Source organism: Notamacropus eugenii, chromosome 1, assembly GCF_028372415.1.
Source record: "Notamacropus eugenii isolate mMacEug1 chromosome 1, mMacEug1.pri_v2, whole genome shotgun sequence".
In the NCBI taxonomy this organism is placed as follows: Eukaryota; Metazoa; Chordata; class Mammalia; order Diprotodontia; family Macropodidae; genus Notamacropus; species Notamacropus eugenii.
Genome location: NC_092872.1, coordinates 139,263,280 through 139,289,364, shown reverse-complemented (window position 1 = coordinate 139,289,364; position 26,085 = coordinate 139,263,280). Strand labels below are relative to the sequence as shown.

The following is a 26,085-nucleotide window of genomic DNA, read 5'->3' as shown; positions in this document are numbered from 1 at the left end:
TAAAAGCCTTTGAATGTCAATCAGAGGATCCTGGAGGTGATAGGGAGACACTGAAGTTTATCAAATGGGACTGGTGGTCTTGTGACATGGTCAGATCTTCACTTTAGGAAGATTAATTTGACAGCTGACTGGATGGGCTGAAGAGGGGAGAGATTTGAAGTCGGACAAACAACCAGAAGACTCTTGTAACAGTCCAGGGATGAGGTGATGGGGGCTTACACCAGGGTGGTGTCAGAGTCAGAGGAGGGAAGGGGCCATATGTGAGAGATATGACAGATAAAATCAATAGCACTTGGAAACAGTTTGCATTTGGGAGGTGAGTGAGGAGTCAAGGATGACACCTAGAATGTAAATATGAGTGACTAGAGGATGATGGCACACAGCAGCACAGAAGGTTGGAAGAGTTGGGGGTTCAGGGGAAAGAAAATAAGTCTAGTTTTTGGACATGGTAAATTTAAGATGTGTATGGGATACATAGTATGCAATGTCTTTGTAGGCAATAGAGAAACAGTAGACAGGGAGAGGTAGAAGATAAGTGAAAGATGCGGGATGATAGAGGAGAAAAACTTGCAGAGGATGAGATGAATGGGGCCATTTTTGCATTCAAGGTAAAGAGAAGGGCTACTTACTTCTTCATGTGAAAAAGACGTAAAGGAAATGACAGTGACAGAAGGCATCAGGATAATTAGTGAGATGTGGAAGAGGGGAGAAGAGGGTTATCTTAGCAATTTTTTTCCAGTAAAATATGAGGCAAAGTCTTGCTGAATTTGCTTGCTTATATTCTCATTCAATGAACCAAGTATAGTTGGAGGATCTGGATCATTATCTAAAACCAGTAATGATTTAAATGTAACACTGAAACATTCAAGAGCTGGTCTAAAATAACTTGAAAACCAGTCTCTGAAAACAACTTTTGTCACTCACATTCTTTTTTTTTTTTTGTTTTAATTTATTTATTTTTATTTATTTGTTTGTTTGTTTTTTAGTTTTCAACATTCACTTCCATAAGGTTTAAATTTTCTCCCCCTCCTTCCCCTCCAACGTCCCCAAGACAGCATGCAATCTGATATAGGCTCTACATATACATTCCTATTAAACATATTTTCACATTAGTCATGTTGTATAGAAGAATTAGAAATGAACGGGAAGAACCATGAGAAAGAAAAACAAACAAACAAAACAAAAAAAAGAAAACCGTCTGCTTTCCTCTGAATTCAGACTACATAGTTCTTCCTTTCTCTGGATGTGGATGGCATTTTCTATCATGAGTCCTTTGGAATTGTTTTAGGTCCTTGCATTGCTGAGAAGGGCTAAGTCTCTCAAAGCCAGTCATTGCACACCATGGGCTGTTACTGTGTACAGTGTTCTCCTGGTTCTGCTCACTTCACTCTGCATCAGTTTATTTAAGTCTTTCCAGGTTTTTCTGAAGTCTGCCTGTTCATCATCTGTTATAGAACAAGAGTATTCCATTACATTCATATACCACAACTTGTTCAGACGTTGCCCAATTGATGAGCATCCCCTCAATTTCCAATTCTTGGCCACCACAAAAAGAGCTACTATAAATATTTTGGTACATGTGGGTCTTTTTCCCATTTTTATAATCTCTTTGGGTTACAGCCCTAGAAGTGGTATTGCTGGGTCAAAGGGTATGCACATTTTTAAAGCTCTTTGGACATAGTTTCAGATTGTTCTAAAGGATGGTTGGATCAGCTCACAGCTCCACCAACAATGAATTAGTGTTCCAACTCTCCCACATCTTCTCCAACATTTATCATTTTCCTGTTTTGTCATGTTAGCCAATCTGATATGTGTGATGTGGTACCTCAGAGTTGTTTTGGTTTGCATCTCTCTAATCAATAGTAATTTAGAGTACTTTTTAAATATAACTATAGATAGTTTTAATTTCTTCCTCTGAAAACTGCATATTCACATCCTTTCATCATTTATAAGTTGGGGAATGCACCCACACTTTCTTATTTGACTTCCAAAGAAATGTAAGCAATAGCTGGTTGTAGCTTCTCCATGAGGATTCTGAGAATGATAAATGAGCATTGGTTTTAATTTATAATCCCTTTCTGTATTGTTATTGTTGTTCCCTTGTTTCATTCATGTCCAACTCATGTCCAACCCCATTTGTGGTTTCTTTGACAAAAATACTGGAGTGGTTTGCCATTTCCTTCTCCAGCTCATTTTATAGATGAGGAAACTGAAGTAAACAGGGTAAAGTGACTTGTCCAGGGTCATACAGTTAATAAGTGTCTGAGGCCAGATTTGAACTCAGGAAGATGAGTCTTCCTGATTCCAGGACAAGCACTGTGGCATTGTGCCACCTAGTTGCCCTACCTCTCAATAAAAGTGTCAGCAATCCTTGAAAACTTTGAATATGGGTTGAGCTTTTCTTCCTAGAAATATCTGAGTTATAGAAGGTATCGTTTTCCAGAATAAACTTTTTTCACCTATATTAAAAATTTCTTGATAAGTGTATCTACCTTTTTATTATTTTCTTTAAAAATCAGTTTATTTAGCTTCAGAATCTTCATCTACACTGGTTATCTCTCTGGTAATTTTAACATTATGCAACTGAACTCAATTTTTAAGGATCAACTAACCAATACTTTCAGTAGTTCTTCGTTATCCACTTCCTATCCATTTTCTTTAGAAGCCTTAAATAAACTTGAATCTTTTGTCTGAAGGGTTGCTATGCTTAGAGGTATGCTTTTTTTTTATTGCAATCTTTAACCATACAGCTAAAAGATGTTCCATTTTTATCACTGATAAATTATCATTTATCACTTCTATTCCTTGTGATTGTTTGCAAATCACAAAAGCTTAGGCAATTTTACCATTTTCTTTTATTTCACCTGAATGTTTTATAATATTCTGTACTGTAAATTCAGGCATTCTGACTTCTTGTCCTATTTTAGAGTTACTATAACCATATTCATGTCATTTAATTACATCCAATTTTTATTTTAATATAACAAGCCTCCCCTTTTTTCTATTCCTTTCTTCTCATTCTTCTCCTCCTCTTCCCTCACCTCTTCTTCCTCTTCCTTCTTTTGTGCTGGCAGTGTTTTTATCATAAGTAGCCTCCTTTCTAGTCATTTTGTTAAGGGCTCTTTTTAAAGAGTAATATGATACACAACAGCACATCATATCCATACCAACACACAAGTCAAGTTCAGATTGATGACTTAGCAGCATGTTAAAATCCCCAACTAGCTTTTATGGGTTGCATTAATTTAATTTTGGCTCACATTAGATTTGACTTGGCATCATTTTATAATTCAATAAATTGAATTTCACATTATTCAAACTCACATTGTAACCTAGTTGTGCATACATGTGCACACATATGTATTTCTTTGTTTCTTTTCCTTCCTTCCTTCTTTTCTTTTCTTCCTTCTTTTTTCTTTCTGTATTTATATTTATCTTTCTATCTATCTGAAATCACAAGTCCAATAAAAATAAAATAAATGTATTTGGTTTGAACCTGCGATTTCATCCATATAAAGAAGTCCCAATGTAGAAACTCCTCCACTGATGCTGTTCTGTGTAACTGAGCATCTTAAGAGAGTTGCCTAGGGGAACTAGTTAAGTAACTTGTTTACAATTATACTACTATCTGTCAGGGTTGGGACTTAAACTCAGATATTCTTGAATCCAAAGCCAGAACTCTACCCACTATATCATCCTGCCTTTGCAAAAATATGACAACATCATATAGAAATACTCAAATGAATCTATGCCATCAATGGATGTTCCCTCCCATAAAGCATATCGGGAATCTATGCCTGTCCATCTTGTCAGTCAACCAATAAACATTTATTTAGCACCTACGAGGTGCCAGGCATTAAACTAAGCACTGGGAATACAAATATGAGAAAGATAGCCCCTGTCTTCAACAAACTTATAATCTAATGGGAGAAGAAAGTACACAAAAAATAGCTAAAAAACCAAGAGAAGAAGGGGTACTCAGTAGTGGGAAATAATGGACAGTTTCAAAGGAGTGCATCCAGGTTGGAAATGAAGAGATGACTAGCCCTCTCCTAGGTTCTGAGAGGAGCACTCTGCCTTCTAAGCAGAGGGAAGGGTCCCAGGAGCAGGTGGTATTGATGAAATATGAATTCTAGGATTAAAGTGATTTTGCAGGATAAAGAAATTCCTGGAGTATGATGGAGAAGTCGAGAAGAATACAGCCAGATCTCTGTCTACCTGTATGCTCACCACAGAGGATTCACTCAACGTACTAAGAGTTTTTCTTGCTTTCTCCTGACATTGTGAGAATGCCGATGGCATATATGATCTTTCTATCTGTAATCCTTTCTTCTTTTTCAATTATGCATTTCTTTGATCATATCTTTTACTCCAGTTCTTTCTAGTTCGTTATCTATTATATGTTACAATCCCTTCACATCTACCATACACCTCTTCACTGTCTCCTGAGTGATACTTTTTTTTTATTTTGGGGAAGACTATTTTTGTTCTATACCTTATAGCCATACAATGCTGATAGAATATTAGCATTAAAAAGATGAGCTTTTGTTTCTGGAAGAAGTTTGGGGTATTAAAAGGGCTTTGCAATTTCCTGAAAGTCATTCAGCCTATTCTCCCCTTCCAGTTTAATTCTGGGTCCAACTTACCCATTTTTATACTTTCAGATATACAAATTGGTGGAAAAATTCTGCAAGTTGTCCATTAAACTACGTTATAACTTGTATAATAGACTTTTCCATCCAATTAGATGAAGTGTAGATAGTGAAGTCAAATTCTTTTGATCAAATATGAAAGTTTTCCAAGAGACTGAATATTTCCACCCTTAAAATGCCATACATAGACAGGAACATCTGAGGGATCATGTATGGGGACTTCCTCTTCTCCCTGAATTTTACCCTGAATTTCTTCCTTGAGAGTGGCAAAGAACCTTGATAAATGTAGATAAATGACTGAATAAAGAATTTATTAAAGTAAATTATTACTTGCAAAGCACTGAGGACACAAGTAGAAAAGTAAGATAATCTCTGTTCTCAAGGAACTCACATTCAAATTGGAGAGACAACATATATGAAAGATTTCAGTTTCAAGTCAGATGGAACAGTCCCATGGTCCTTAGGGTGATAACATGGTCCTTAGCAGATGATAATGCTTCTTCTTTAAGATAATTTCCACCGATAAATTCCTCTGATGCTGAACCATCTGACAGTGTCAAAGACTGGTGACAAGAACTTTTTTCTGGGTCATCAATGGATGTGACTATGGCACTTGCAGGAACAATTACCAGGCTGTGTCTCCACAGGAGTTTCTTCCCACAATAATGGCTGTGAAGGCTCAGCTAGAAGCAGAACAAGTCTTTGGGATGATGCGGGGAGTGCTACTAATCTCAGGGCTCTGTGCCCATCTCTTTATTGGTGATAGTCAACAGTTGTTTGCTGGTAGTGATAAGGATGGTGGAACCCTTCTCCACAATGATTTCTTTCCTCAGTGATGGCTGTGGGACTGGGCTAGAGGCAGGTCTTATGGTTTGGTGGACATTGCTATTCCCAAAGCTCTTGGCATTAGAGTCCTGGCTTGTCTCCACTGGGGTCCAAGAGGAGATAATGGTCAAGGCAGCGGTGGTGGTTTGACCTTCCTGGCACAAGCTGCCTGCCTTCTCCCCTTCAGGGTGACCTGCAGCTCTTTTTAATGTGTGTCACCCTGGCTTTGCCCTTCACTGCTTGGTGTTGGTGTTCACTGGTGATCACTGTCTTCCATTATTCTTCCTCTGTGAAATTTCACAGATCATTCAGATTTCCCTGTTTCATGCCTTCCTTGATATTAATGATCAGGGGAGCAGAAGTAAGTTTATCTCTGTTGTTAGATTTTTCAAAGACTCTTGAATAAATTTAATGTATGCATAGGAGACACTTCGTTGGAAGAGAATCAGCAAGGCTGTATCTTGTTCCACTTAAACTAATGCTTTTTAAAAAATCAATCAACAATAAGTATGATGGTATCTTGTATTTTCTAGATCTTTTAGCCAGTTGTGATGAAGATAAACACAGGTCCACTGAGGAAAATTGTTTGCAGAAGACTGTCTGTTCCTTGATATTCTCTTGATTAAGGATGCCCCCTCAGTGTGTATGTAGATTATTCTGATACAAATTTCACATGGTTGGGAAAGCAGACAGATAGGATGACATTTGTTGAAGTTTCATTGGTTACCTCTTTTCAGGATTAACAAGTTTCAAAATTGTTTTATGCTTTTGAAGTCTTTTCTGAAGCCCTTTGTGCTTAAGAGCTCAAAATCTTAGTTTTGCCAATGAATCTCCTTGGCTAAATCACTTTTTTTTTCTCTGCCTAGGTTTTCCGTCTGTAAAATGAGATTGTTTATCTTCCAGGGCTGATATAGGTTATAGAAGTTATTCATTTCAAGTCATGTAAAGTTAATTAAATTCAACAAACATTTATTAAGTGTTTGATGCAGGCTTCTCAGAATGGATTCCTTTTCCAAGGGCTAGACATAAATAGTTAGAATTACTGATGAATACATGGATATAGCCCTTAATAAAGGAATTTTACTAATCTTGGTATTTGGATCATTCATTGTTTTTGTTTAAAAAATGTTGGAGCACGCATCCTCAATACATGTATATTTACTTATTAATAGCATGTGCTACTGCACTAAGATATTATTGTACTTTATTCACTCATACATGAAAAGAAATTCAAAGGATAAATTTAAGATGAAACACATAGTATTTTATAAATACCAATAATTTTACCGAATGGTATAAAGCATTTTTGCTCTCATTAAAATATTATTATTTGGTTTTGGTTTTGAGCAAGAACAATGTGAATGAATATGCTTCATTATTTTGGGGAATTTTTGTTTACTATTTTGTGGTGGGATTTTCAATGGTCTGATTCTAAGTTCAGTGTATTTTGATATTTGGCTTTAATGACTTCACAGATTAAAATGGTACCTCACAAAGAACCAGATCAAAATGGAAGAAGTGAATTGTTGGCTGTGCTTAATTTAAAAAAGTCATGATACTCATTTTTCAGTCCTTTCTGCCAATTAGACAAAGGTTTTTGTTATAATTCAGCTAGTAAATACTTCTCCATGACATCAAAATTGGCTGTTCTTACAAAGCAATTGAACCATGTTGCATTTTTTAGATTCTTAAGCTTAACTGCTTTCTTTTTAAAAATAAAATGACTAGAAATAGGTTTCTTGTCTGTAAACTGAGGCAGTCGGACTATATTTTCTCCAAGGCCCTTTCTATTCCTAGATCTATGATCCCATGCAGTATGATCCAAATTGCCTCTAAGGTGATAAGTTCTGCATTTATATCCCATGTGGGAATGATAACTCTTGGGCCTATCTGTTCCCTTCTGGAAAATTCATGACATTTGACATCTTTAGGTAGCCTTTTGGTTATCATTATGTCTATCACTGCAGGTAGAGCTGGGAATTCTGTGCCTATAGAATATGATACTTGTTTTATTTTTTTGTCTATTTCTTGCACCTAGAACAGTGACTGCCTAGAATATAGTAATGTAGCAGGCTCTGGACTTACTTTCCTAACCCACATTTTTACTATCAGGCCTAGTCCCCAGAACAAGGCTACCTGTCTCCTCAGAGTTCTAGGGGATAACCTTGAGGGTTTCGGGTGCTATTTATGTGATACTGTAGCTCATGAACTATTGTATTCCTTAAAATATCATTTAACCAGTTAACATCTTCCCAATATCCATGTAACCAATTGGTTCAAACACAGAAAGAAACAGGGACCACTCAAATGAGGATCACTGTAAGCAGAATATTGACTTAGAAAACCACATATTAACATTATCTATGTTCTATTGTATTTCTGTTGATTTTTAAAAAGTATTTCAAAGTCATTCCCAAACCATAACCTGGTTCTTGAAGTTGTGGGCTACAATGGATGTTTGACACCTCTGGTGTAGTCTCTTGACAATTGATCTCTCACCAATATCGATTAACCAATATATTTATATATGTAGACTCCTTGTTGCTCTCATTCTTGATGTGGAATTTGATTTGCTGGACTATACATTTGCAACAAATATGCACAATTCAATAAACAAATTCCCACCTTGCCCAGCCCTTTTATTAAGAATGAAAGTAGCAAGGACTTCAATGTCATACTTATTCCAGTTAATTCAACCAAGAAGCCAAAGGAATTTAAAGCACAATAGTCTCTCAAGAAGAGATAGAAAGATACTAAGCTTAATTTTTGAAGTAAAGGCAACATAAGAAAATCGTGGCAAAAAGTTCTTCAGTAAATTTATCAATGATCTATGATTAATCAACTTGAGGCATTCCTTCTATGAAATGGCAACCCCAGGGTCACACATCAAAGAAGGACCAGGGGCTGGATTTGAACTTGAGTTTCTCTCACGCATGTTAGCCACTATGCCAAGCTGAATCTACTCAATGAGTATGCCAGTCAGGAAATATTATATATTTTAGAAAAAAAATCTAAAGGAGTTCCTGTACTGTTGTTTTCTGACTAGAACAAGAGACAAAGCCCAACACAGCATAATTCTGCTATTGACTCACCTTTTGACCTTAGATGAGTGATTTAATCTCTTTGTGGCCTAAATACCCAATCTCTAAAGCAAAAATAATATTTACTCATTTCATGGGGATGTTGTTGAGGTTAATTAATGCTTTAACGGCTGTAAGTGGCTCTTAGAAAATAAGCACCATTGTTAATAGGAGTTATTATTGCTAGCAATAAAGTGTCTGTGAGTAGACTATATTGCCTACTGCTAGTGTAGACAACATGTAAATCTAATGAACCTGAATATCATGTGACCTAACATAATACATTAGGATTATAGTCTCAAGGATTTAAATAAATCCAGAAGCACTTATCAAGTACCTAATGTAATGGAGAACTGCCCAATAAGGGTTCTGTTCTTAAAAAATACTCTGTCTGAAATAAATTTGGTGAGCTTGCTTCCAGAAGTTCCTAACAAAGGAGCAATCCTTTACCTTTCCACTTCAAAGAATAAAGAAATACTATCTGTTTCCTATCTATTTTTTAGTTTTGCCTTGAATTTGGGCAGGGGGAGAGACAGTGATAGGGTTGCCAAAAAACAGAAAGAGAAGAAAGTCATTGAAGCATTTTTTTTAATGGACAGAAGAAAATGGAAGGAAAGTCAGGACCACTGACAAGGACAGTTACTTGTTCTATTTATTACATACTTCTAAGGAAAAGCAAGCTGATAGAGATTTGTAGTTTCAAATACAATCCTTTTTTCCTGTCTACTTTGTATATGGAAAGGCTTCTTTTATTTGGTGTTTATTAAATTTGGAATTTAAAGAATTAAAAAAACAACAACACTTCCCTCAAAACTCCTCCCTCAAAAATAATAGGATTGGGTTAAGTGTCTGATTCTGAAGACCAGTGGACAGGCATTCAAATTTGAAACACCAACTTAAGGGGCTCTTCTTTCCATACAATCTCTAGCCTCCCTTCTCTCCCCCATCTCTCCTTTTTGGGGTTGGCAGGAATACTTATTGGGTTGAAAAATGAGAATATAATTGAAACATTCACTTCACAATCATCTTTATTTAGCCTACACTCAATAGACATTGATAATTCCCAAGGAATCTTTTTGTAGTGTTATTCCTGGGTCACTCTTGGAAGTAGATTGACATGGATGAGTACTTATTTAGATGAGCACTTGTTTTTCCCAGAATACCTAGTTGCTTCCTCTCAAACCACTGTATAATTATGAGGAACATTTATAAGGCCCATTATAGCTGTCAGGTACCCTAGCGTCACTTTCATTAAAGTAGTTGTTTGTCAAAACATCCCTCACAATTCAATTCCCTTTTTTTCAGGTGAACAAAATGAAACTTTAAAATCCACACAGGAAGTCAGTGGTAGGTGGGATCAGAAATATCATTTAATATTCATTACCTGGTCAAGTGAATCGTCTCCTTCCTTACTGACTGAATTTACCAACACTTGTTTTCTTCTATAGGAGCATTCCAATTGTTTTTCAGATTTGATTACTTCAAATGCCAAAATTTCTGACTAGGCCTCAAAAGGTTCACTAATGAGGCATCTTCTATTTCAGGACTGTTTAGCTTTATTTCTAAATATGAAGGAATGGAATAAATGAGGTAGAGGATTCTAAGGAAACAAGAGCTTTGAATATGCAAAAATAATATGGAGATAAGGACATTTCTGTTAAAGGTTACTGACTCAGAAGGAAAAAAAAGAGGAAAAAACCAAGTAAAAAATCAACTTAATCTAGTTTTCCCTCCTTCTACTGTAAACAGACGCATTCAAATCTCCCACTTTTAAAATTTAAACAATTAATATGAAACTTTGTTTAACTAAAATAAATACTGAAGAATATATTTGGGGTCCAAATTATGACCAATTAGTGGAGGGGGAGAAGAAAAGAGAGGAAAGGGAGTAGGAGGGAGAGACAGAGAGGAAAAGGCATAGATTGATGGGACATTAGAAGAAAACAAGAGGAAAGACAGGCCAAGGGAAAGAAGGGGAAATAGAGTTAAAGAGAGAAAAGAGAGAATACAAAAAAAGGGAGACAGTTAAAGAGGAAAGCAAAAGAAAAATATAGAGATAAGAAATGAGAAGAAACACTGAGATAAAGAGGGGAAAGCAGAAGAGGAACAGAAAGAAAAAAGTGTTTTATTGCAGTGAAAAGAATATTTGGTTGGGAGCAAAGGCCCAGCTCTGCTACTAACCCACTCTGACATTTAGCTTCTCTGGGCTTCAGTTTCCTTATCGTTGGACTAGAAGTCGTTGGACTAGATTATCCTTAAAGTTTCAATTACTTTTTCTAAGCACAATATATATTGTCCAACTGGCATAGAAGACAAGAGATGCGAAGCGTCACAGAGGCTAGGGGAAACTGGCAAAATGACAGACTTATGAAGCATTCCAATTGCCCCATCTAACTTGTAATTATGCTGGAAAAGTGTCTAAATTGTCTATATACTTTTGGCCTACTGATCCCATTGGGTATATAACCCAGGGAAGTCAAAGACAGAGACATTATACAATATACACCAAAACATTCTTAGTAGCACTTTATATCATAGTAAAGAACTGGAAAAAAATAAAAAGTAGGTGCTCATCAAGCGAGGCATGGTTTTAAAAAAATCTGTCATATGAATCTAATGGAATATAATATGAAAAATCATGATAGAGATTTTCAGAAAATATGCAAAGATTCACATAAACATCCAGATTGAAATAAGTAGAACCAAGAGAAAATGTACACAATGAAAACAGCAATGAATGTAAAAACTAGTAAAAGTGAGTCAATGCTGAGTAACTGAAAAACCAATGAAGGACTCAGGAATTAGATAATGAAGCAAGTATCCTCCCTCTAGGAAAAGAAGACAACTAGAACAGAATATTTTAAACATTTTCAGAAGTTGTCCCTGTATCAGATGGTTTTGCTAACCTGGACTTCTTAAACATAAGAGAGGGTTCAATATTTGATGTTGAAAAACAATTGTAAAGAAAAAAAGGCATTGATCATGTTTTTTTAAAGATACGGCTGAATCTAATCTCCAACTAGCCACCCATTTTCATAGTGGATATATTTATTTGTAATTTCTATTACTATTTTAAAAATAGATAGGAAGCATAATGTAGTTCAGTAGTTTTCAAAATGTGGTCCAGGGAAAGGGAAATAAGAACAAAATTAATTTCATAGCAATACTAAGATGTTTTAATTTTTAATATGGGAAATACTGACAAACAAAATCTACATAAACAAAAGTGGGGGGTTGTGGGAAGGCTTCAATAATTTTTAAGAGTTTAAAGGGACAAAAAAAGTTTGAGAATTTCTTGCATAGTGAATATCATGCTAGACCTAGAATTACAAGCATCTGGATTCTAATTCTGCTTTGACATTATTAGCTGTGTGACCCTGGGCAGGTCACTTAACTTTACAAAGCCTCAGGCAATTCTTTAACATTATTTTTCCTTTTAAAATTTGAATATTTTATTAAAAGCTTAATATTTAACAAATGCGAGCAACTAAACTTCTATAGTAACTATTTACATGAATTACTTTAAATGAATAAGGCATAATTTTTAGTCTCTACCTTTAAGTCTTTATGGGAATCTCTAAGACAATTTTTCCATCATTGTCAATGACACCAACCAATTCCCTGTTCCCCAAATTCATAAATTAAGAGGTTGGTTTTTTTTAACCTCCTTTCCCTCTTATGCCTTCTATATCCAATTCATCATGGAGTGATGATAATTTCTCTGCAATATCTCTTGAACTGGTCTCTTCCTTTCTGTTTCCTAGTTCAAGACCTCATCTCACTTCTCTACTCTATTACCACAATAACCTTCTGGATGGTTTCCTGGCTTCCAAGAGGCTCTCCCTGTTTTAGCCCAGAAAATAACAAAGCTGCCAGAACGTTTTTCCTTATTTTTTTTTTTTAAAGATGCATGATAGTCCTGTTCAGGATAAAGATTTCCAGTGGCCTGTTCTATTGGGCAAAATATAAATTCTTTATCCCATAATTCAAGGTCCCACATCCACTTACTTTACTCCTACTTCAAGATTTCCAACTTCATTTTCCTTTCTTCCCTGATATTGTCATTCCTTCCTCTGCAAACAAAGCAACTTTCCATCTTCTTACTGGAGAACATGGACTGTCTTTTACCTTCTTGGTATCCTCAAGTGTTTAGAATGGTGACTGGCACATAATAGTTTCTTTTAAACATGTTTATGATTCACTGGTAGATTTTGTGTCAGAGGACCTGGTTCAGATCTTCCTGCTACTTATTACCTGTGTAATGCTGAGCAGTTTCCTTAGGCTCCCTGGAAAAGACCTTAAAGATCAAGTGAATGTGTAAAATGAGGGGGTGAACAAGATTTACTTGATCTCTAAATTCTCTTCCACCTCTTTTTCTATAATGTTATTAAGCTGGTGGCAGAGTGGTTACAGCACTGAGCCTGGACTCAGGGAGACCTGAGATTAAATCCAACCTCATTTCCTCAGTAGCTGTGTGACTCTGGGCAAGTCACTTAACTTCCATTTGCCTCAGTTTCCCTAATTACAAAATGGGGATAATAATAGCACAAGAATCAAATGAGTAAAAAGCACTTAGCACACTGCCTGGCACACAGTAGGTACTATATAAATGGCTATTCCTTTCATTCCTTGTATGGCTCAAGTTTTATCTAATTTTACTTACTCTGCTAAATTACAGGGAAAGTGATACAAAAACTCCTGAGAAGAAAATACAAGCACAATTACCCACTTGGTCAATCAGTACCTGGTTCATCCAAAATAAATCCTTGCTTTCTTTATTAATGATTGGAGTCCTTCTCAGTGATGATAGCGGTTATCGCTGCATTAGTTCTACTTTGCCACTGATGACCTATGTAATCTTGGTGGAGTTCTTTAATCTATTCCTCTTGAATGTAGAACTAAATATAATATAAAATCAGATTGGCTTTTGTTGCTAACTATTTCAGATTCCAGTGAGGGGGGTTCAGCATGTGGATGGAAATGCCCAGAAAAATACTGGGATTGGTGGTAGTGGTAGTTTAGGAGGGCAATAGAAGTGGGTAGGGTAGTGTATTCCTTACCTGGTCTTAATACATGTATCTGGCAGGGGTGGGCTAGTATCAACAGATGGAAACTACAAAGAGGCAGATTTATGTTTAATGTAAGGAAAAAATTTCCTCACAACTAAAGTGATCCCAAAGCTTCTCAAGATAGTGGTATTTCCCATAATTTTCAATGGGGATTCTTTCAACAAAGGCTAGGAGATTCTCATTCAGGTATGGATTGGACTAGATGAGCTCTCCCAGCCTTGGGATTCTGGGAATGAAAGATGACCTCAAAAGTCCCTTAAAACTTTAGGATTCTGCAACTTTTAAAATCTGTGTATGGATTAGTTATGTCAAGTTTTCCCTGGAAAAGAAATCATGCACTATCCTGGTTCTGTCATTTTTCTGGGAATTTTTCTAGGGAAGAATCAATGACTATCATGATACCATGATACCATGATTTAACAAGATACTCTCCCCATCTCTGTCAGCTCCTCCCATCACTGGGTCATTGTGCGTATGCATGGAAATAAAACTAGATATCCCTAATAGGTATGAATATATAATTATACCTCAAAGCACACAAATAAAATATTATCTTTACATCCAGAGTACAAAATACAGTTGTGTAAATAGTATCTGCTCATTAATTGCTCTTTATAGCTTAGGATGCTACGACTCCTACATCTCCATCTCCACTCGATCTCTTTCTTACACTCTAGCCCTACACTTCCAGTACTGCTGGATATTTCCATTTTCATGTCCTACTTTCAAGTAAAACTAAATATGTCTAACTCAAGTTCCTCAGTTTTAAATACTGAGGTCATCTTGGGTTCTTTATTCTCCCTCACATCCTATCAGTCACTAAGTCATGCTGATTTATCCTTTGAAATAACTCTCTCATCGAAGATATAGCTCATCCATTCTCTCCTTTTCATTCCCACTCAAACCACCTCATCATGTTACTTCTGGACCCTCTAGAAGCCAATAACCTCCTAACTTATTTAGAATTATAAAAGAATCTTAGGAACTCAGAGATCATCTATTTGGAAGACCCCTACAGAAATTGTGAACCCTGTTCATAACATCCTCAACAAGTGGACATCCACCACAGTAACTCCCAATTAGTCTCCCTGCCTCCCTTTGCTAGTAGCAATTCCTTTTCAGAATGGGTCAGACTAGATGGCAGCTGAAATTCCTCCTAATCTATTCTTCAGACATGTGCCAAAGTGATTTCCCCTAAAACATAAGTATGAGCATTATCACTCTCCTATTCAACAAATTTCAGTGGTTCCCTGTTGCCAGTGATCTAATACAAACTCCTCTGTTTGTCATTGAAAGCCCTTTACAACCTGCTAGCAACATATCTTTCTAGTCTTATATATTATTCCTCTTCATGAACTCTTTAGTGTAGTTAAACCAGCTTTCTTCTTGTTCTTCATATAGCTAGCCACTCCTGGACCTCCACTCAGGTCTGCCTTAATTTAAATCTATGCTTCAGATACTTACTAGCTGTGTGAACCTTGGCAAGTTATTTAACCTCTTTGTGTCTCAGTTTCTTCATCAGTAAAATGGGGATTATAAAAATACTTACTTCATAAGATTGTTTTGAGGATCAAATGACTTAACATAGGTAAAGCACTTCGTAGACCCTAAAATACTTGCGGCTGTGTTTGTCCTTCGTTCTCGAAGAGGACCATAATATCAAGATGATGACGTGACTTGTAGTTGACTTTGATTTAAGGGAGGGAGGGCTGTGTAAAGCCACCAACCTCACTTTCTTCTCCTGAGCCATCTGGGGCCAGTGGCATGATATTCATCAGGATGACTGACGATGGACCAGGAGGCAATGGGAGACCCTTGGCCCTTTCAGGCTAAGGTTTTATCACATTCTCACTTTCAGGGAGATACACTCCTTCAACGAATAGGCTTCTTTAAGTTACTTTAAACAGAATCAAGGGATGGCCCTTTAATTAAAAAAAAAAAAGAAATTAAAATGGGAGGGGAAGATCCTCAGGGAAGACCCATATATATATATGCATATATATATATATATATATATATATATACATATACATATGTATGTACGTATATGTAGCATTTTGTTTCTCCTTTAGAATTAAGCTCCTTGAGGACAAGGAATTGTTTCTGTTCTGTCTGTGTATGTGAAGCACTTTGCTCAATGCCTGACACGCAGACTAAAAAATGCTTGTTGACTGACTGACTAATTGAGTGTAAACATTAAGTTGTATCAAAACCTGAGGTTTGGAATCCATACCTTAAGGTCCATCCTAGAGTCTTAAGGACAGCACTTTCTGCCACAGAGGACAAGCTGTAGTTTTCCTCCCCTTCCCACCCTGATTCGAAAGCTTCCCAGAACAAGCAGGAGCTCCAAGGACAGCACTCCATTGGCTCTGCTATCACTAGACTCCCTGCCTCCCCCCACCCAAGGGCTCCAGTCTGACACTGACATGGCCAGATCTGAGGGGTCAGAGAAGGTCAAGGGAGCCTGGGGCTCAGCCTGTGGACCCTCTGTAAGCCCTCTTTGTTCTCCAGTCCCTGACTTAAAATACTACATACCACTAACACCACCATCAGCACCACCACTACTACAAACAATTTCATGCAGTTGCTCTGGCTGCCTCTCATACTTAGAATTCCCTCCTTTATCTACCTCTTAGAATCCCTAACTTCTTTTAAAGTTTAACTCTGCTTAGTAAGCACCTTTTCTGATCCTCCTCCATCTTCACCAAAATCACCTTGTATTTACTTTGGAAAAGTTACTTAAGTAATATTTTGTACTTATATTTATACCTGGAGGCAACTGGGTGGTTCAATGGATAGAGCACTGGGCCTGGAGTCAGGAAGACCTAAGTTCAAATCTACCCTCACACATTTGCTAGTTGTGTGACTGTGGGCAAGTCACTTAACCTCTTTTTTCCTTAATCCACTGGAGACATAAATGGCAAACTATTCTAGCGTCTTTGTCAAGAGAACCCCACGGACAAGAATGTCATCAGGGAGAGCTGGACGTGACTTAACGACTAAATAACGATATTGTCGTCCCTACTGTTTCCCACGAGGTTGTTCTTCATTTTTGTCTTTATATTCTACTAAGCAGGTAGCGCAGAGTCTAGCGCAGAACCATGGGTGCTTCATAAATGCTCCTTGGCGGCTTCAGCATCTGCTGAACAGAGAACTTTTCCTGACGTTTATAGCTCACTCCTCCAACTTCACAGTCCACTTGAGGAGAGCAGGGGAGAGGCCCTCGGACGCTTGACCCACCACAAAACTGACTGCACATGAAAAGCTTGATAAATACGTGTTGATCGGATTTGACCGGGGAAAAAGGCGTTCTGGCGCTTCAGTTTGTTTGTGGTTGGGGAGCAGTGTCCAACAGCACCGGCTTGGTCACTCAGCCGCCCAGCTCTTCGAGACGTCAGTTAAACACTAAAGGAGGAGACCCAGAAGATCTGAGGTCGGACCGGGAAGGGAGCTCCGACGCCCTCCAGGCCAGTCCCCGGGGGACAGACCTCCGCAGCGGTCCCTGGGGGACGCTTCCGACAAATGGGCTTCCACATGCAGGGGAGGGATTGGCCGAGAAGGTGGGAAAGACATCCCGCTCCGGGAAGAGCCCCGGGAATTCGGGGTGGGCGGAGGAGGGGAACGCCTGTCTGGGGCTGGGGACTGGGTGGAGGGTGCAAAGCGGGGAGGAGGTTCGTGTGCTCGGAGTGGGGTGGGGGACGGCTCGGGGCAAAGACCCGGAGGCCCTTCCCGAGAGGTGGGGAAGGGGCCCGACGCTCCAACTTTCCAGCCGGAGGAGAACGTCAAGCCGTGTCTAGACTGGCTGCCCCCAGCGCGGCTCCGGGGCAGGGGCCGCCTGTCCCCGGCCGGCTCGCCCCGCCCCGCCTGGACCGCCTCCTTCGAGAGGGGCGGGGTCCCCCTTTGCCCTGCCTCCCACCCCTGCGGTGTGGGGCGCCTGCTCTGGATCCCCACTAGCTTGGCTGCTGGAGCCGGAGCAGGAGCGGAGGAGGGGCCAGAGACGATCCGGGGCGGGAGGCCGGACGGTGAGAGAAGTTGGTGCTGGGGCCCCGGCTGGCGGGGGGCTGTGTGTGTGCTGGGGGCTCGAGGGGGAGCGCGTGGCCGGGAGCGGAGCTGCGGGACTCATCGGGGGACAGTTGGGGGTCGCTCGGGAAGGGTTTCACTCCCCGCCAGGTGAGCTTCCCCGCACTGCCTCCCCACACGCGCCTGGAACCCGGAGGAACGTGAGGGGCAGGGGGGGATTGGCCGGGGTTCTGGGACCGCGCCCTCACCTCCCCTTTTGGATGGGGCTCCCGTGTGAGGTCGGGGGTCCCCCCTCTGCTTCCTGGGCCGGACGTGACCAGACGGGGCTGGAGTCGGGGCTGGAGAAAGGGCGTCCGACTGTCGGACTCATCCCCCATATGGGTCCAACTGCCAGTGAGCGAGCCCTCTTCCCTTCCTGAGGAAGGTGAGGAAGGGTCTCCGGGGTCCGGGAATGCACGCCTGCGGCAGCAACCTCATTGCCTAGTTTCCAAACCTCCTGACGGGGAAGGTCGTGCCCTCAGCCCCAGTCTGCTCTTACTCCCAATCTGGAGACCCCCCATCCGTGATGGCTGTGGATCTGGAGGCGCCTTGAGGGAAGGAACTTCAGTCCTGGAGCCACCTCTCTTTTTTTCTTTCCCTTCTGGCATTTCTGATCCCGATCCTTGAGGCAGAGTTCTGCCCAAGCCAGGTTTTGAAACCAAATACTTTTAAATCCTACTCTTCGCTAGTGTTTGCTGGGAGGACTCCTACCCCATTTTTGCCCTTTCCCTGGATTTGCTAAGGAATTTTTCCAGGTTACATCTTTATAGAACTATAAAGTTACAGTTGGGTGTTAAATTAGTTTAACCAATAATATCCAAACTTTTACAACCAAATGAGTGTTGTCCTTCAAAGTAGTCCCCTTAGAAGGTATATGGCTTATTTCATCCACTCTGCGGTTCAAACATCTGTGGAGCTCTCCTTTGGAAACTGCCCTCAGAGACAGTTTCTGGGGCCACACAAGAAAATTCATATTACTTTATTAGCCACACCTCATAAACTGTGGTTTTGGTTAATGTCATGACTTTGCCCTAAAAATTGTCTCCTTATTGCAAGGGCTTCTTTGTTAGTGGGACCAAGTTGAAAACTGTTGATAGCATCGTTCCTTTTTAGGTACCTCCCCCCCCCCCCCTACAGTAAATATCTCTGTACTTTTTTCTAGATGCAGATGGGTGAAGTGCAATTAGAACACTCCACCCTCAATAGAAACAAGGTTATAACATATAGGATTGTCCCATTTCTCTGGAAACCAGGGTGATATGAATTTGACATTCAACTTAAAGGATTTCAGATTAAAAGGAAGGAATGAGACCATTTTATGGATTCCACAGATCTTTGAGGCCACCTGGAGAAATGTGTTGCATGGATGCTAGGGTGTTACACTTATTCTCCAAAGTGAGGACTAATGAGATCCTTAAGGTTTTGGGGAATAATCTTGTGTCACCATGGCCTGCATGAATGGGCTTTACTTAATCTGGGTGGGCTAATGGCCTCTTTTGTATTGAATACAATATATGTTTTTTTTCTTTTTCTTTTTTAAAATAAAGGATAGCACCATTTATGGACATTAGCTCGAGGCCAGGGATAGAATTTGATGGGACCAAGCCTATATAATTGACTTATAAAGATGTAAAGGACCTGTAGAAAAATTAGATTTTTAAAGCTAATTTAACAAAAGTAGTTAACATGATTTTTTTGCTGCCCTTGTTTCTAGCATCAGCCTACTAGGGTCTAGGTTAATTTTTTGTTTTCTTTTTCCATACAGTTGTTTACTGTTAGATGCCAGCTATGGAAATGGGGGGAGGGCGTGGAAAGGGGAGGAAGATATTTTAAAAATTAATAACAGGACATTGCAGTTTTATTAGCATTTCGATGACATACTTTATTCAAGAGAATGCCCTCCAGAAATGAATGCTCATGCTTGTTTCTATTTGGTTTACATAAACTGTATCAATGACAGGATGAAATTAATTTACTTTAAAAATTTTGTAAGTTGTGGTACTTGGTTTCTTTTTCCCTCCTCATTGCTTTCCTTCTCTCCCACCTCATCCCCGTACCTCGATAGCCTGCCCTTTTGCTATATGGCTAAATGGACAGCAGAGTGACATCATGTGACTTTTGATCAAAATACTTAATCTTTAGGGAACAAAACCATGGTGTTTTCTTGTAGATTTTTTTTTTTTTGGTTTGGCAACAGAATCAAATCATGTTACCTTCTTGGTTGAAACCCAGAAACACACTTTTGAAGGTTAAGAAATCCTCAGTTGAAAATACTCCATACATAGGAATTATAGGATTTTAGAGCTGGAAGAGCTCTTAGAGATGATTTAATTTGTAAAATGAGGATGACAGTATTTCATTACCTGGGCAATACTTAGAGTGCTATATAAATGCAAGTAATTATCTAATTCAGGAGTCCTTAACCTTGTTTATAGCTAGCATTTATGTATTGCTTTAGAAAGCTTTTTACAAAATATAATCTTATTTGATTCTCTCACTACTGGGAATTAGGTGCTATTGTTATCCTCATTTTGCAAATGAGGAAACTGAGGCAGACAGAGGTTAAGTGACTTGGGTCATACAGTTAGGAGATGTCTGAGGTCAGATTTGAAATGAGATCTTTCTGATCCAGTCCTCTAGTCATTGTGAAAACCCCCACCCCCACCCCAAGCTACCTTTCTTTTGTGTCGTGGATCCCTTTGACAGTTTGGGGAAACTATGGACCCCTTCTCAGAATAGTATATAAAATCAAATATAAAGGATTATGAAGAAAACAATTGACAAGTTTTTTTAAAAAAAGCAAATTTACAGATTAAACACGACTGATCTTGTTCAGCACTCTCATTTTATAGATGAAGAATTAGTGGCACAAAGAGGGAAAGTGACATTCCTCAGATCACAGAGGATGGACATGATTTGCCTGGCATTAGAGAGGTGGTAGGAGAACCAGAATTTGAAGCTCTTGGATTCCGAGTGTAGCATTATCTTTCCCATATCATCTTTCCTCTTCTAGTCTAAGCATTGTGTCCTAAGGTTGACAACTACATTGTGGATTTTGCAAAACATTTTGGCAAAAGAGCATTTGAAAATAATATGTAAGTTTGACCTCCACTAAAGTCCTCCTCTGGTGCCTCACTGTGGTAGGAAATGACCCTTCTTTTTTGAAGCTATCCCAGCAGAAGAGTACCTCTGGCAAGTCATTCTAACCTGGAAAGGCTTCAAGTACAAGCCAGTGATGGACAGCATGCCTCCTGTCCTAGATCTAGCCTTGCTTAATTCAGACTCATCAGGGTGGAGAAAGATCATGAATCTTTTCGGCCACAGCACCTTTCAAAGACCTTTTATTCAGTCTCTAGGGATCACTCCCAGTGGGGACAAGTACCCACACAGATGAAGGTATAGGTCTCTGAAAGAATGAAATTAAGTTTGAGTATATGAAAACCTGACAGAACTGTAGAAACATTGGTGCCTGACATGGTACAAAGCACTGAAGATACAAAAAATGGAAAAAAACATGGTCCCTGCCAGATTCCTTCTCTCCTGAGGAGGCTGTCTATCCCATCGAATGATGTAGACTTTTTAGAAAGAAGCTCTTACTTCGGGAAGGAATAGACCCATCTTCCTGTGGAAGAACAGAGTTGAATTTTATTTTTATTTTCGAGCTTTGCTTTTTCTCCCAGTTTTTTTGTCTGGTTCTAATGCTAATGATCTGTGGAAAAGCTGACAGCAGCTTAAGGATTGTAATAGGAGCTGATGTTTAAATAGATTTGAGAAGTACTTTATGTACGTCATCTCATGTGATCCTCACTAGAGTCCTGGGGAATTGGTAATAGAAAGATTGTCCTCCCCATTTTACAGGTAAGGTAGAGTAAGAAGAGGAAAGGCAAAGGATCACCGGCAAATTGGATTTGCAGAGAATTTATTGGAACCATTCTATAAAGCTCTACTGGCATCTAACAGTGATATTAACCAGAAAACTGTCTCTCTAATGAAAACCCTGGAAATGGAATGGTAGAAAATGAGAGGCTTGTTGACAGTAGTAGCATCAGGGCCTTAAGTGTCATGTGGAGTAGTTAATAAATCCAGAGAGTTTGATTTAAATAGTACTGAAGACATGTTCTTTGTTCCCCTGGTATCCTTCCCTCTCCCCCCCCCCCCCCCCCACTTCTTCCACCTTTCCTCTCTGAAGTTTGAAATTCCTTTTGAGACAAAGCTTCTTTTTCAACCTTGAGATAAGAATATAGTATAAATACCCCAAGAGAGGGTAACTCATTGTCCTAAATTCACCCTGGGTTGTAATTGACTGATGCCATATCTTTTACCTCCACTCCCCTTCCAAAGCATATTTTGATAGTGTGAATGAGAGAGAAAGTAGCTGCTAGAAGAAGAGGAAAGGGAAAGAAAGGGGCAGTTAGGTCATTGAGGGCAACCTATGACTCAATTTACAAAAAAAAAAAATTTTAAGCATCTATTCTGTGCAAGACAGTGTACAAAGGTTGTTAACGGCAGTCAGTCAAAATAAGCTGCCAGGTGGAAGGCACTGAAAGGAAACAGAGCCTGTCCTCCAGGAGCTTACACTTACAACTCATAAGTACATGACATCCCAAAAGTTTTAGTACATTTTTTTTTTTAGCTTTGATAGCTTAACTAGTTTAAAACTGCAAGACTTTTGGGACACTCCATACATAATCCATAATCCATACAGACATACATACATACACATATATCTTCGCATATACATATATATGTATATTTTAGGGGGAAGGCACTTGCAACTGAAGGGAATTAGGAAAGGCTTCATGTAGAAGATGTGATTGAACCGAGCCTTGAAGGAAATGTTAAGGTTCATCTATAAATCAGTTGACTAATGAATGTTGGAAAGGCACTTCTTTAGTGCATTGAAATTTAGAATTTTGTTTCATTCTGACTTGCCATTATAGAGGAGCCATGAGTAGGGTATGTGTAGCAGACTTTTTGGACCATAGGATTTAGTCTGTGTATTTTATTTAGCCAGAAGAGAATCCTGAATGGGTATATACGACAATTATTTCCTTGCTTAGAATGAAAATAAGTCTTTTCTGTTAGCTAACATTATTTCAAATGGGAAGATGAGAAAGAGACAAGGTGTCATATTGAAACACTTTGGCACACATATTGTTAAATAATGAAGGGTTTATATGTTGGAGCACATTCTTGAGAAAAATTTTTGTCTCTAATTGGTGTTTTTTTTTGTGTTGTTGTTGTTGTTGGTGGTGGTGGCGGCGTATTACCCTTCTCCTTTTGTGGAAAGGAAGAGAATGATCTTTTTTTGTACCATGGCCTCCTTTGGCAATCTGACGAAACCTGTGGCCCCCTTCTTAGAATAATATTCTTAAGAGAATAAAATAAAAGATAAAGCATTAGAAATAAAACCAATTATATTGAAATAGTTATAAAAATATTTTGGAAAAGAAGTTCATGGACCCTGGGTCAAGAACTCCTCCAATAGATGAACCACTAAGAAAGCTGAGTATAGTGCTGCTCAGACCCTGTGAATGTCATCTCCAATTTCCATCCAGCCACATGGAGCTATGGTTATCTATAGTTGGGGTATCTAGATGGCCCAGTGGAGGGTTGAAGTCAGGAGGACCTGAGTTCTAATGTGACCTCAGCCTGTAGATGTGTGAGCCTGGGGCAAGTCACTTAACCCCATATACCTTAGTTCTTCATCTGTAAAATGAACTGGAGAAGGAAATGGCAAACCACTCCAGTAAGCCAAGAAAATTCCAAATAGGGTCATGAAGAGTCGAACACAACTGAAATAACTGAACACCATATCCATAGCTATTCCATGAAGGAAGTTTTCCAATTTGTCTTGATTATTCTTGTCACCAGAAACACTGGGTTCCTATTTATGTGCTATGTGTGGCAAATATCTTTGCCATGTAGCAGTTACCTCATTGCCAGCTAGGTGGCTCAGTGGCTCACTGAGCTTGGAGTCAGGAAGACCTGAGTTCAAATGTGACCTCAGACACTTGCCAGCTATGTGACTGTGGGCAAGTCCTTTAACCTCTTTTCCCCTTAATCCCCTGGAGTAAGGAAGGGAATGGCCAACCATTCCAGTATCTTTGCCAAAAAAAAAACTCCATTGCCAGCTTTGGCATGTTATAGGCCATGGGGTCATGAAAAGTTGGACATGGTTGAACAACTGCACAATTACCTGAAGCTGTTAAGAAAGGCAGCTAGTAAAGTTAGGAGCCTATGTTTACTGAAATTCAGTGACAGGAGATAAATTTGGAACTTCAAACTGGGTTACAGATAAGCATTTGCTACTTTAATGGAACATAATTTAACATTTGACTCTAAGAAATATTGATTTAGGAGATTTTCAGGGACTTAGGGGCATAGTAGTCATGGAGTTACTAGTGTTTGGGATTAGAGCACAGTACATTTGCTATGAACTTGTACCATGTGTGCCAACACAGCTGGCAGCCTTCCTGTTTACAGGGAGGAGTTTATACTTTGTGGGCCAGTAAGGGATTTCTGCTTGCCCCATCGAGAATGAATAATGTGATTAGTTTTCAGCTACAACTCTAAAATTGGGTTTCTTAATCGAAGGTTTATGAATTTTTTTTTAACATATTGATAACTGTTTGAAGATAATTGGTTTCTTATGTCTTTCCATGTATTTTTTTTTATGCATTTAAAAAACCTTCTGAAAAGGGGCCCAAATGCTTCATAAGACTAACAGAGGGAGCCCATGGCACAAACAAGGTCAAGAACCCTTGTTCTATTTTAAAATTTTTAATTAATTAAATTTATTTTAAAATTTTAAAAAGTTTTATCAATATGTTCTGTTTTTGCATTTACATACATTTACAGATTAGTCCCACTTCATGGAAAGTCTCTTGGAACAAAGTAAAACAGTTAAGTAAAGTTAATAATCTAAAAGTATAGCATTTCACATCTCTAGCGCTACCCCTGAAACAAAAACAAAAACAAAACAAAACAAAACAAAACTTACAGAAAACTAGTTTTTCTCCCATCTTCCACTTTGGGGGAAAAAAAGAAAAACAAATTCCTTGTAACAAATATCCATAATCAAACAAAATAAAGTCCTCAGTGGTTATATACAGATAATATGTAGATGCGGAGACACATGTATTACACATATGTTTGTCTTTGTCTCTCACTTATTCTGCACTCTCAGTCAGTCATCTCTCCATCATTGATAGCATCATGTTCTTATAGCTCTTAAAGTTACTTCTTTTTACAACGTTGCTGTTATCATATAAACTTGTCTAGTTCTGCTCATTTAATCCTTCATCAGTTTATAAAAATCTTTCCATTCTTCTTTTTGAAATTATAGACAGTTATCCCTTCCACATTGTAGGGGTTAAGGGCACATCACCCTCACCATCTGGAAAATCGGTGTAAAATTTTTTGTCCCTCCCTTTGTACCAGAGAAGAAGTCTGAATTCTTATGATATTAAAAGTTAAATAGGTTGGCATACAATACTATACATATATTTTGTGCATTTCTGAGTTTCTAAACTTTTTCTATCCATTATCTACTGGCAAGATATGTCATCTGCTACTTCTGCAGAACTCCCCCAAAATTCCTGTTTAATTTCTTATGCCAACTTGGAACATGTCAAAACTGTAATGGGGAAAGTTGCTATATGGAAGGAATAACTGTCTTTCTTTATTTCTTAAGAGCACAATGGTACTGTGTCACATTCATATACTACAACTTATTCAGTCATTCCTCAATTGTTGGAGCCTCTCTTAGTTTCTGGTCAGTTTCACCAGAATTCCATGACAGGGGTCCATGAAACAAAAAAGGTAAATAACCTCTGTATTAAGGAACTTCACTGATTTCACATTTTTTTCAACTCTTTAAAATCTATCAGGAAAATAAAAAAAACATGCTGCATTGGTCTAGGTTCTAGACTCTAGAAAGATGCTCAGGAATACTTTCTTTTCCTCTTAGGGTATTGGGAAAAAATGAGTAGGACTTCTTGGCTTTATCACTGTTTCTCCTGCTGCCTTGGTTCGTACATTTTAATTGTTGTAGATCAGGTACTCAATTGTCTGTTGTAAATTTATTAGCCAATGGAGGGACGGAGCATTCTTGCATTTCAAAATTAGGAGGAAATGTTAGTAGATACCATGAACTCTGAAGAGAGGCTGCATGGGGCAGTGGATAGTGATCTTAGAGTCGGGAAGAGTCCTGGATTCAAGTGTGAACTGTGACACATACTAGTTTATTTGACTCAGGGCAAGCAAGCCATTATCTTTTCAGTCCCCCAGGTGTAAGTTATAGATTTTCTGAGCTGCCTCGGTGGAAGGAATTTCCAACTCTTACTTCCCACATGATTGACTGTCCTCACCTTCTGTGTATACTTTCCTTTGATCCTA

General features: G+C 38.8%; 1 protein-coding gene across 4 annotated transcripts in view; it reads left to right on the top strand.

The window, feature by feature from the left end:
* Nucleotides 1-17,014: 17,014 nt before the first annotated feature.
* CGNL1 (cingulin like 1) overlaps nucleotides 17,015-26,085 on the top strand; it is a 199,736-nt gene continuing 190,665 nt past the window's right edge. The window contains exon 1 of one of the 4 annotated variants that reach the window (XM_072615748.1): nucleotides 17,015-17,186. In XM_072615748.1, coding sequence (XP_072471849.1) covers nucleotides 17,149-17,186 — 38 coding nt within the window. In that variant the 5' untranslated portion in view covers nucleotides 17,015-17,148. Of the gene's footprint in view, nucleotides 17,187-17,515; nucleotides 17,797-17,979; nucleotides 18,071-26,085 lie in introns of those variants that run through there. The other 3 variants (XM_072615749.1, XM_072615755.1, XM_072615751.1) reach the window with 3 other exon arrangements.